A 12,535-nucleotide genomic window follows, 5' to 3' on the forward strand; every position below is an offset into this window, starting at 1 on the left:
AGTTTTGACCGTTTTAGTAGAAAATGAGTGAAGTTTGAAGTTCTGGTGAACTATCACTTTAATCACGAGTGGTTCTTACTGTCAAAATAAAAAGGGAGGAAGATGTCATGGACAGGCGGTGGATCGTCACTGCTTCTGTTTCTTATCTCAGACCTTCAGAAGACAAGGAAGTCCAAGTGTACAAGATGTGGTTAAAGTTATGCCAGTGAACAATAAACCTCAAGAAGCAAATACGAGTTAAAGAATAAACAGTTAAAGATAATTGTATGTCCTAAGGATTGTTGGAGAACAAGAGTAAATATTCACTAGTAGCTGGACCTCCTTGGTGTGAAATGGATCTTGAAGGAAGACGACCCTAATGTGTCACCATTCAACACCCGCAGAACCCACAACGGTTGTACTACAAATCAATGGAACTGAATGGAATCACCTTTAAATCTGCACGTATAAAGTTATTACATGACGACAAAACAGAAAAAAGTTATACTATTATGAAATTTATCAGATAGACAAGAGGTGGGAAAAAGGAAAAATGGAAACTTTGAAAATAATGTACTGTAACAACGCATTCAACAAATAATAATGAAAACATTTCTATATAATAAGTTTGTACTCTGACCCAGTTCTGCACTACTTTTTAAAATGTCTTATTTAGTTACATTTTATTTATTTCACTGGTTGAGTTGATCCTGGTTCAACTCAGACCAACACCATTGAGCTCATGATGACGAAGACTGACAGGATGTGACAGGAAGATGTTTATTGTTACACTTCAAAACAACATGTCAAGATCATCCACGATCTTGTTACAGTTTCTTTTACCCTGATGTTAAACCTCAGTCGTCACGGAGGAAATACTTCAAGATAATATATAAACCCCTCCATCGATTACACAAATACACTTTTCATTGAGCAAACAAAAAAAGCAGGTTCAAACAGCATGTTAAGGTCCAGACGATGGAGTGAGTACAAATACTCTGACGGTGGCGACACAACTCTGGAATAAATTCTCTCTCAAACAAACTTCACTCACAACAGCAGAAGTTTGTCTTTTGGCTAATTGTTGTTAGCTAGTGCTGCTGAGTTCATGTGCTTGGAAATCTCAGGAGAAAAACGTGCAGACAAATGGATGATTTCCACCCTTGAAGATAGTTCATTGCTCTCTAGATTAGAATTGAACCCTCGACTGTAGAGCCGTTGTCGGTACAAATTTTGCCCCCCCTACAAATTCTGTCCCCCCACTTACTACGTGATGACGTTACACGCGGCTTATGCGAACGTCTCTTTAAAATATTTTTTTTATGGGTTAAAGAAACGACAACAGATCGTTTACATGATACATTTTACCACACATAAAACATTTATATTGACAAAAAGACGATCTTCGTCAACATAATCACTTTCAGTTCTTTCATTTCCTGGTCTGACGACACAGGTGACTTTGAGACCAACAGAAGTGACCGCGCTACATGTGACGAAGTCTCTGATTGGCTGAAGCTGTTTTACTAATAATAACGCACAACTGTATAATGAAATACAAACAATCGAGTTCCAAAATAATTCGCTTTTCACATAAAATAAATGTTAGAATATTCCCCTTTCAATAACTTGTCTGTAGTTCGGATCATAAACACCTCAGTAATTATTTAGGTTTCATTTCGATTTTTCTTTAAATCAATTAAATCAATTATTAAATGTACATATGCCAACTTTATTGAACGAGTCATTTTATTTTTATTTGTTCCATTTGTATAATGTATTTAATTAATTATAAGTAAAACGGCTTCAGTCAATCAGCAGCTTCGTCACATGTAGCGCGGACACTTCCGTTGGTGTCAAAGTCACGCGTGTCGAGATGAAAGAACGGAAAGTGATTATGTTGACGAAGATCGTCTTTTCGTCAATATAAATATTTTATGTGGTAAAAAAGTATCATGTAAACGTTCTTTTGACGTTTCTTTAACCCATAAAAAATATTTTAAAGAGACGTTCGCATATGCCGCATGTGACGTCATCACGTAGGAAGTGGGGGGACAAAATTTGTAGGGGGGACAGAATTTGTACCTACACCGTCAAACACCTGTTGGCGTGTCGAGCATCATGCTAGCGCTGCTTCGCGTTAGCATGTGTTAGCTAGTTACGCTAGCAGCAAAAGCATCAAGTCTGTGTTGAATAGTCTTATGAATGAATGAATAAAGTTCTTCTGTTCTTGGAGAGATCAATTAAAATCCTTTTGCAACATTCTTCACGAGTGTTGATCCATTTTATGACCACAAATATGGTGGAATGATGGAGTTTTTACTTTACTTTGATTCGCTCAAAGAAAAGTTAATCAAAGATTTAGAGTTTTCTTCCTCACCTGCTGGTTTAACAGACTGTGGATCTGAAGCTGAAGCTACAATATTTATAGACGAAGCATAAACAATTTGCAGTTATATGACTAAAGTAAAGTAAGTAAAGAAAAGGTTATTTGTAAAGCTCTTTTCTAGACCAGGGTCACAAAGAGCTTTAACTATCAAAAACAATAGAATGAGAGAAGATCATTCCAAAGCTTAGGAGCAACAGCCTGGAAGGATTTCTCTTCTCTGGTCCTGAACCGTGTTCAGGAACCATCAGTAGATTCTGATCCACAGACCTTAGAGCCCGAGCTCGGCTGCAAGACAGCTCCTTCTCGTGTATATATATAAAATAATATATTTCTTTATTAATGGCAATATAAAATTATACATATAAAGTTTTATCTATCTATCTAATAAAGTATATAGACGATACCATGAATATATATATATTGGTTTCATGGGGGACGTTATACAAATCGCAATCGCAATATTTCGGAAAATAATCTCAATTATATATTTTTCAATAATAGTTCAAACACAATAGTATAACAATAATATAATATATGTCATGAGTCGAGCAGGACAGGAGACCCAGATGCGGAAGTGAATAATCCTCGGAGGAATAGTTCAGAATAAAAGTCTTTTAATACTACTACTTAATACTAAAAACGCTGACAACGTCAGGGGTCTTCAAAAGATAGTTCATTCAGATTTTCAAGCGCTGAGCGAGATCCGAGATGCCAACCTGGTCAGGAAACTGAATACTCTGGCGAGTTCTTCCGGGTAGGGGTGCTCCTTATCAATAGGAAGAACCCGCCATACAATCGTCCCCAGCCGCGCACCTGCCAGCGTCTGTCAAAAACAAAACACAGGCACGTACCAAACGGAAACACACCATCAAAATAAAACACGAATGACATAAACATGACAGTACCCCCCCCCTCTAGGTAGCGCCTCCAGGCGTCCTACCCGGTCTTTCCGGGTGCTCCCGGTAAAAGTAGGAGGGAGAGGTCCAGGATGAGTGAGCGGGAGATCCAGGAGCGCTCCTCTGGACCGTAGCCCTCCCAGTCCACTAGGTACTGGAAGCCCCGACCTCTGCGGCGAACCTCCAGGATCTTGTGGACTCTGTACGCGGGGTGATCGTCAATGATGAGAGGAGAAGGTGGAGGCTCGGCTGGCGAACTGAGAGGACTGGTGGTGACAGGCTTCAGGAGGGAGACGTGGAAGGTCGGGTGGACCCTGAGCGACGGAGGGAGCTTGAGGCGCATGGCAGTGGGACTTATGATCCTCTCAACTCCTCATCTCAAAGGGCCCCACGAACCTGGCCAGCCAGCTTGCGTGATTCCACAGGAAGGGGAAGGTCCCGGGTAGCCTGTTCCGTCTGTCCGTTGCGCTGCGGATGGTAGCCTGACGAAAGGCTAGCATTAGCCCCTAGGGGCCTGCAGAATGCTCTCCAGACTTGCGAGGAGAACTGGGGTCCACGATCCGAGACGATGTCCACTGGGATGCCATGGAGTCTAAAAACGTGTAGGACCAGCAGGTCCGCTGTCTCCAATGCGGACGGTAACTTGATCAGGGGAATGAAGTGAACCATCTTGGAGAAGCGGTCCACTACCGTAAGGATTACTGTCCTACCCATGGATGGAGGAAGACCGGTGACAAAGTCCACTGAGATTTGCGACCAGGGGCGACTCGGCACAGGTAAGGGTTGAAGGAGTCCAGCGGAGGGGCGACGAGAGGACTTTCCGCGAGCACACGTGGCACAGGCAGCCACAAACTCCTTGACGTCGCGTGCCATCTCCGGCCACCAGAATCTCTGTCTGAGAAACGAGAGTGTCCTCGAAACACCCGGGTGACACGCTACCCTGTGGTTGTGCCCCCACTGAAGCACTTGGGCGCAAGCTGGCTGCGGAACAAAGAGTCTATCAGGCGGTCCAGAGCTAGGTCCTGGGTCACTCTCCTGAGCCTCCTGAACTACCCTCTTTATATCCCAGCTGGCCACCCTAATGAAGCAACGCTAAGGGAGGATGGTCTCATCCGCTAGACCCTCCTGGGAAGGAGCAAACTGTCAGGATAAGGCATCAGGCTTAACGTTCTTACCTCCTGGGCGGTAAGTCAGGGAAAAGTCAAATCGGCCCAGAAACAGGGCCCAACGGGCCTGGCGGGAGTTCAGGCGCCTCGCCTCCTGTAAGTAGAGCAAGTTCTTATGATCCGTTAAAACCAGAAAAGATACCTCTGAGCCCTCCATCCAATGCCTCCACTCCTGAAGTGCCGCCACCACCGCCAGGAGCTCCCGGTTGCCAATGTCATAGTTGCGCTCCGCTGGAGACAGTTTCCGGGAATAAAAGGCACAGGGATGCACCTTGTTGTCCTTGGCGCACCTCTGAGACAGCACTGCTCCTATGCCGGTGTCCGAAGCGTCCACCTCCACGATGAACTGACGGACCGGGTCAGGGTGTCGTAGGATAGGGGCGGAGGAGAACAGCGAGCGCAGCCGGTTGAAGGAGTCCTCCACCTTGGCAGACCAGATAAAGGACTCTTAGTGGAGGTAAGCTGGGTTAGTGGAGCGGCAACCTGGCTATAACCCCGGATGAACCTACGATAAAAATTAGCAAAACCCAAGAACTGTTGCAATTGCTTGCGGCTAACAGGCACTGGCCATTGGGAAACTGCCTCCACCTTCATAAAATAAAACCCAGAAAACTCACGGTGGAAACTCCGAACTCACACTTCTCCGCCTTGACAAAGAGTCTGTTCTCTAATAGCCGTTGGAGAACGCGGCGGACATGGCTGAGGTGTTCATCACGGGAACTGGAAAAGATCAAAATGTTGTCAAGATAAACGTACACAAAATCATTTAAGAAGTCCCCTAAGACCTCATTTATGAGTCTCTGGAAAACTGCTGGCGCATTGGTCAGGCCAACGGCATGACCAGATACTCGAAGTGTCCTAGGGGAGTCTTAAATGCCGTCTTCCACTCATCGCCCTCTCTAACACGAACCAAGTGATACGCACTTCGAAGGTCCAGTTTGGTGAAGACCATGGCCTTGTTCAGTGGATCAAAGGATGGGTCTATGAGTGGGAGGGGATAACGATTCTTGATGGTTATACTGTTTAACCCCCTGTAGTCTATGCAGGGTCTCAGGGACTTGTCCTTCTTACTAATAAAAAAGAACCCTGCACCAAGAGGCGAAGAGGCTGTCAGTGACTCCCCGATATAGGTGTCGAGGGCCTGACGCTCAGGACGAGAAACCTTGTACAGTCGACTACAGGGGAGTGGAGAACCAGGAAGTAAGTCGATGGTGCAGTCATACGGACGGTGTGGTGGTAGGGATAGCGCCCTCTCCTTGCTACAAACCTCACCCAAACTGTGATACTCCGGAGGAACGGAGGAAAGATCAGGAGGGGGAGAAATGGGAAGCGGAGGTCGAGAGGTAGTGGGTGCAGAACGGAGACACTGTGAATGACAATGAGGATTCCAACCAAGTACAGTTGAGTTCACCCAGTCAAAGTGAGGATTATGGATACGAAGCCAGGGGAGACCAAGAACTATAGGAGAAGAGGGAGATGAAATGAGAAGAAAACAAATGACCTCAGAGTGGTTACCCGAAATAGTGAGGGAAAGGGGAGTGGTCTGGTGAGTCACGTCGAGGAGCGGTCGGCCATCTATGGCGCAGACCAGGCGGGGAACGACCAGTCTAACCAGGGGAATGTTAAGGGAAAGGGCGAAGTCTCGGTCAATGAAGTTGTCGTCAGCGCCGGAGTCGATCAGAACAACCTCTGCAGTTGAAGTCAGGTCAATAGTCAAAAGTCCCGGTAGAGTGGTCCGATGAGTAGGGTCAGGAGAAGAGAGGGTGTGTCCCACCTGAGTACTAATCTTGCCACGTTCCCGGCTGCGTTCCCTCAGCCTATTATCTATCCTAATCGCTAAGCTAATAAGGGCCTCTATACCCTCCGGTTCATCCCGAGTAGCGAGCTGATCCCTGACGGAGTCACTTAACCCCTGGGAAAAAGCAGTTAATAGCGCGGGCTCATTCCAGCCACTCTCTGCAGCTAATATTCGAAAATCTATAGAGTAATTCCCCACAGACTCCTCTCCCTGTCTTAAACAAAGTAACTTTCGAGCGGACACCGCGGGTGAGCGATGTGGCAGGTCGAAAACCCGGCGCATCTCGTCAGTAAAGCACTCATAACTAGCTAGAGCCGGAGAGTTAGACTCCCACAGAGAAGTTGCCCAGTCAGCTGCTCTACCCCGGAGGAGATTTATCATATACGCGATCTGGGCGCGACCAGTGGAAAACGAGGAGGGCTGCTGGCTAAACACTAACTGGACCTGGAGCAAAAAACGTGCACAACCACCCACTTCTCCACTATAATGTTCCGGCGTGGGTATCGTTGGTTCACGTACAGCCGGTAGTCTCGCAGGGTGAGCCTGAGCGAAAACAGTCGGCGCGCGCACAGAGGCTGCGGCGGCTGCAACAGGTGCGGGAGGGGCCAAAACGAAGAGTCAGCTCACCCACAGTAGCTGACAGCTGGACGAGCGCTGAGTGACTGTCCCGTGTCACTTCCTTGAGAGAACAAAGTCTGGTTCCTTGAGAACCGAGAGCTCGGCGGGGCTCCTTTACGTCCGCTGGGCCCATCTGGTGGCCAGAGTATTCTGTCATGAGTGGAGCAGGACAGGAGGCCCAGATGCGGAAGTGAATAATCCTCTGAGGAATAGTTCAGAATAAAAGTCTTTTAATACTCCAAAAACGGTCGGAAAGGACCGGAACAAAAAACAGGACTGGCGCTCGGGACAGAGGCAGGACACGGCTGGAGATTTGGGTCTCGAACAGCAACTAAAAACAAAAGGGCAAAAAGACTCACATGAGCAACTAAAAACGCTGACAACGTCAGGGGTCTTCAAAAGATAGTTCATTCAGATTTTCAAGCGCTGAGCAAGATCCGAGATGCCAACCTGGTCAGGAAACTGAATACTCTGGCGAGTTCTTCCGGGTAGGGGTGCTCCTTATCAATAGGAAGAACCCGCCATACAATCGTCCCCAGCCGCGCACCTGCCAGCGTCTGTCAAAAACAAAACACAGGCACGTACCAAACGGAAACACACCATCAAAATAAAATACAAATGACATAAACATGACAATATATATTCGTATAATTAGACTATTTGGTTCTCGTCTGGAGAGATTTCAACTCCATGTCAGTTTCCTGAAGGAAAGAAAATATAAATACATTAAATGTAATTCCAGTTGAACTACAGTTAGCAACAAAATATGAAAACAGTTTAGGTTGTTTTTTATTCTTACTGGTTCAGTCAGGAGTGGCTCCTGTGTTTTCTGCTCCATGTCAATCTCTACTTTGTCAGAACTACAAACAGAAGCAACACAGATTTAGTGATTTTTTTCAAGTAGAAAAACATAATTAATGCAGTTTAAGACATTCACGTCCATATGTGAGGAGAAACATTTGGAATTAAACATAATTAATCTTATGAATCTATTTTTACTCTCTAATCGAATAGTTTTTGTGGCAAATCAAAAGATTGATATTTAAGAAAAAAGTGGCTTCAGTTGTTTTATTTTTAAACAGATGTGAAAAAATAAGGATTTTATTAGATTATCACAGAGAAGGTTGTGTTAGTATGTGTTAGCATTAAAAAATAAAAACTGACCTGGCAGGATCTGGTTTGTTGTTTAGCTTCTGGCATCGAGGAAATCTGGTCCAAATTCTGATGGAAAAAGTTTTCATCAGTTCTTGGATGATACAAAATGACTATATGGAAACATTTTAGATATTTATTGAACAGATAAGTCTCACCTGTTGTCGTTCGTCATGCAAAGACATATCAGTCCAATAATAACAATGAAGATCAGCGCTGAGATCCCGACTGCGAGATTTTAATACAAATGTGTTATTTAAACAGCGTAATGTGAAGATATAAAGAGGCGCAGAAGTATTTACTGGTGTCGATGGGCCTGGTGGTGATGGGACTGACTTTAAATTCTTTAATTTTTTCCAGGTCAAACTTTTAAAACAGAAAAAGCTCAAAATTAAATAACAAACTTACTACATGATGTAATGATCTGCACATAAGTCACTTGGTTACAATATCTGCTGCTGACAATTATCAAGAACACAAAATAATACACTTTACTAAGAATTTAAATCAAGGACGAAATCTTGTTATCAGATTTTTGTCCGAACTTATAATAGTATATATGAACAAATAAACATGTCACTCACATCGAACTCCACTTTGAGATTTTGGCATCTTTTCAGGACGGCTTCAGTCCTGGTAAAGTTCCCACATTGATTATTGTTTACAGAGTCATTGTCACTCAGCTCAGAAATGGCTATTCCTTCCTGTTGAGAAGATGGAAAAAAACAATTTAACTGCTTAAAACCAACATTATCCTTAACATGGTAATAGTAAATACTCACATTATCATATACCCTGATGGTCTTCCCATTATCACCATGTTCATATTGGAACAAGCCCTCAGGAGTCTTTATTTCTTCACATGTAACATTGATCACTTCTGTGAGAGAAGAAACATCATTTGTGTTCACAAAACAAGTTCACTCAAAAAAAAAAATTTTTTTAAAAGTCAGCAAGTATTACTTACTTCTTGTGTTGGCCAAGGTAACCAAAGACATCACGAGAAGGAGAATCCCACGAACCATGTTACCCTAATAAAATATTAACTAATATTAAATGATGTTGACCCTGAAAATGCAAGCAAAGTCCAGTAATGTTTGTGTTTATTTATACTTTACCTTCAAGTAACAAAGTGATTTAACATAAAATAAGAAGATCAACAAACTGAATATGATACTTTTATAAATCAACTCTGTGGTTTGTGTGGTAATACAAGGGCATTTTCAGATTCATGGTTTATATTAAGGATCTTCTTTTGCTGTAGAAAACATTATATTTACCCAAATAATCGTGTTCAAATCTCTCGTGAGCCACATAAAACAAATAGACCTGATTATGCTTCAGTTAAAGCTTCATTTTTTTCAGCTCAAACAAACAACACAAAAACGAACATAAAATGGCTGAATCCGGAAAAGTCTATTTCATTGTTTTATGTCATTGCATCATCTTAATACGAAACAACTAATGCTGACAACATGACATGATTTATTAAAACACATGAAAGTTGACTTAAAAGTTTCTTGGCGATTGGTGCTTAATGATCGTTTTAAATATAAATAAGTAATAGATTTGTTATATATTTAAGTCAAATCACTTCATGAACTTGAGCGCTTGATAACGCGAAACTTTTGTCTTTCGAGTTGAATGAAAGTTCAAGTTTGAACCAGAAGTGTCAGGAGAATCGTCAGACATATACATTAAATTAAATTAAATCACACAATCCAGCGTCTGGACTCACCGTGGACCGCGCAGTTGCGAAGGAAAGAACGAGCAGAAAACGTCTCAACGCCCAAATAAATGACATTTCCGTAGTGAACTACAATACCCACACTGCCTTGCGCCAGAGTAAGGCGAAGAGCAATTCCTTCCCCGTGAATAAACGTGAGTCTACCGAGTCCGGAAGCATGTCAACACAAATGAAAGTTGTCTTAAAAGTTTCGAGATTGGTGCTTTAATAAGTGTTTAAATGATCGATTTAAATATAAATAAAATATATTTTTTTATTATTATTATTAAATATTTAACTTTACTTGGAAAACTTTTTTTTTTTTTCAAGTGAAATGAAAGTTCAAGTTTAAATCCCAAATGTCAGTAGAGTCGTCAGACATGTAGCACTTTCACTTTTATCAGGTAAAATGTAATTAAGGGATAACATAGTATGGGCAGGTTGTTATTAAATTATTGATTATTATTAATGTTTAGCTCTTTTGTAAAACAGAAAAAAATGTATTTGTAAATCTATTCAAGTCCAGTTGCATAAAAAGTAACTTCTGTCTAATTAGTTTATTTTCTAAGAGGGTTTTATTTAAAAATCTATGACTGAGGTAGTATCAACAATCAAGTGTCATTTGTACGCTGCACTGCTTATTACATTGCAGTGATCCTAATAAGTAAGTAAGTAAGTAATTTGTATTTATAGTGCGCTTTTCCAGACCAGGGTCACAAAGCGCTTAAACAATCAAAATATATACTAAAAAGATCAAGATAACACAGAGAAAAACACAGGTGTCCCAGAAAATCAGGGAAAAGCACGAATAAAAATGTCTTAAAGGAGTCAGTAGATCATCAAACACAGAGATTGTTCCAAAGCTTAGGATCAACAGCCTGGAAGGATTTCTCTCCTCTGGTCCTGAACCGTGTTCAGAAACCATCATTAGATTCTGATCCACAGACCTCAGAGCCCAGGCTGGGGTGTAAGGCTGGATCAGATCAGTGATGTAAGGAGGAGCCTGACCATGAATAGATCTGAAAGTAAGAACCAGAATTTTAAAGTTGATTCTGAAAGAAACCGGAAACCAGTGAAGAGTTTTAAGGATGGGAGAAATGTGAGTTCTTCTACTAGAGCGGGGTCAGAATTCTCGCTGCAGAGTTCTGAATCATGTAATCATAATTTTATCCCACCTTTTCTCAATAGAATATTTCATTTTAAAACATTTTGTTATATTGTGACATTATCCTAAGCATACCTTTCATATTTGTTTCATCCATCACTTCAAAATGTTTTTTATATATTAAAATATTCCTTCTAATAATGTCTGTCTATCTGGTCTGAGGTTTGAAAAACAAACCCTTTGAAAAAAGCTTGACAAATGAGCGATTTATGATCACTTTTATAGTCTAAACACATCATTCCTCTATAGACGGGATGCACTGTAGGAGCGAGTAGGACTGTACCAAGATGGCCGCCCTGTATACACACCACTCTAGTGGGCGGCAGCAGTTGATGTGGCGTCTTAGTATATATGTCTATGGTTTTCGTGCACTTTTAAGACCGTGAGTGAGAGCGCATCCAAAAGTTTGGATTCTGAACGCAGAGAAGCCAGAAATCCTCAAAGAAAGGCGACAACCACTGTACAAATATCTTCCCTCAGAGACCTTGAGTCGCTAACATTAAAACAGACTTTTATTTGTGTCTACAACTCTGAAAAGAAACACTCTGAGAATAATCACAACCCTTAGTCGACATGAGAGTTGAGAGTAGTGTTAGATTAAAAAGTATTATACACTATACGTATACGCCATACTTAAATTAATGCTAAAAGATAATCAAAATATAAAGTATAAATTACTCGCTTCATCTAATAGCTTAAACGTTTGAATACACATTCACAATCAACATTTCACTCGGACTGATTTACACCGTTTCAAGACAAGCTTGAAACAGAATTAGAGACATGACACCGGTTATTTAAAAAAACGTCTGTTTGTCGGCCTTTTCACACCTTGGGTCGTGGATCAAATAACGAAGCGAGACCGCCCGAGAACATTTGAATCTTAGATTGCAAGAGGGCAAGTTAGGAAGTTCGCTCTACGGGTGATCGAGACACATGCAACTTGAAAGAACCAGTTGCCCCGGAAATGACGACCCTCTGGGCGGGAAATTTGCCTTAAATATCACGATGTTTCTACGGCTCGAGACCGTTTCTCCCGGGGATATTGAACTGTACAGTTGCCTGAAGAAAGTGCGACCGATCGATCGCAAAGCTTGTATTTTGTTTGACTTGAAGCGGCGAATAAACAACCCGTGACACTCTACATTGACCATTTCTCTCCACAAAGCGAATAATTAAGACCCGGGAGCAGGAAGTGACGGCATGTTGGAGCGACCGGAACGGACTCCAGTTTTCACCGTTTTAGTAGAAAATGAGTGAAGTTTGAAGTTCTGGTGAACTATCACTTTAATCACGAGTGGTTCTTACGGTCAAAATAAAAAGGGAGGAAGATGTCATGGACAGGCGGTGGATCGTCACTGCTTCTGTTTCTTATCTAAAAACTTGAGAAGACAAGGAAGTCCAAGTGTACAAGATGTGGTTAAAGTTATGCCAGTGAACAATAAACCTCAAGAAGCAAATACGAGTTAAAGAATAAAGAGTTAAAGATAATTGTATGTCCTAAGGATTGTTGGAGAACAAGAGTAAATATTCACTAGTAGCTGGACCTCCTTGGTGCGAAATGGATCTTGAAGGAAGACGACCCTAATGTGTCACCATTCAACACCCGCAGAACCCACAACGGTTGTAATACAAATCAATGGAAC

The 12,535-nt window shown here is 42.1% G+C and overlaps 1 protein-coding gene across 1 annotated transcript; it reads right to left on the minus strand.

Moving 5' to 3' along the window:
- Nucleotides 1-745: 745 nt before the first annotated feature.
- On the minus strand, nucleotides 746-9,023 carry LOC148065059 (uncharacterized). Its single transcript, XM_087808369.1, has 9 exons — nucleotides 8,966-9,023; nucleotides 8,781-8,878; nucleotides 8,583-8,702; nucleotides 7,317-7,403; nucleotides 7,124-7,177; nucleotides 6,856-7,073; nucleotides 5,048-5,150; nucleotides 4,440-4,854; nucleotides 746-3,191 (listed from the first exon to the last, which is right to left on the minus strand). Exons 1-9 carry the CDS (start codon nucleotides 9,021-9,023, stop codon nucleotides 3,139-3,141), a joined length of 1,206 nt encoding a protein of 401 aa, XP_087664495.1. The 3' UTR covers nucleotides 746-3,138.
- Nucleotides 9,024-12,535: the final 3,512 nt, after the last annotated feature.

Source organism: Callionymus lyra, chromosome 15 (genome assembly GCF_982586985.1).
Source record: "Callionymus lyra chromosome 15, fCalLyr1.hap1.1, whole genome shotgun sequence".
NCBI lineage: Eukaryota > Metazoa > Chordata > Actinopteri > Syngnathiformes > Callionymidae > Callionymus > Callionymus lyra.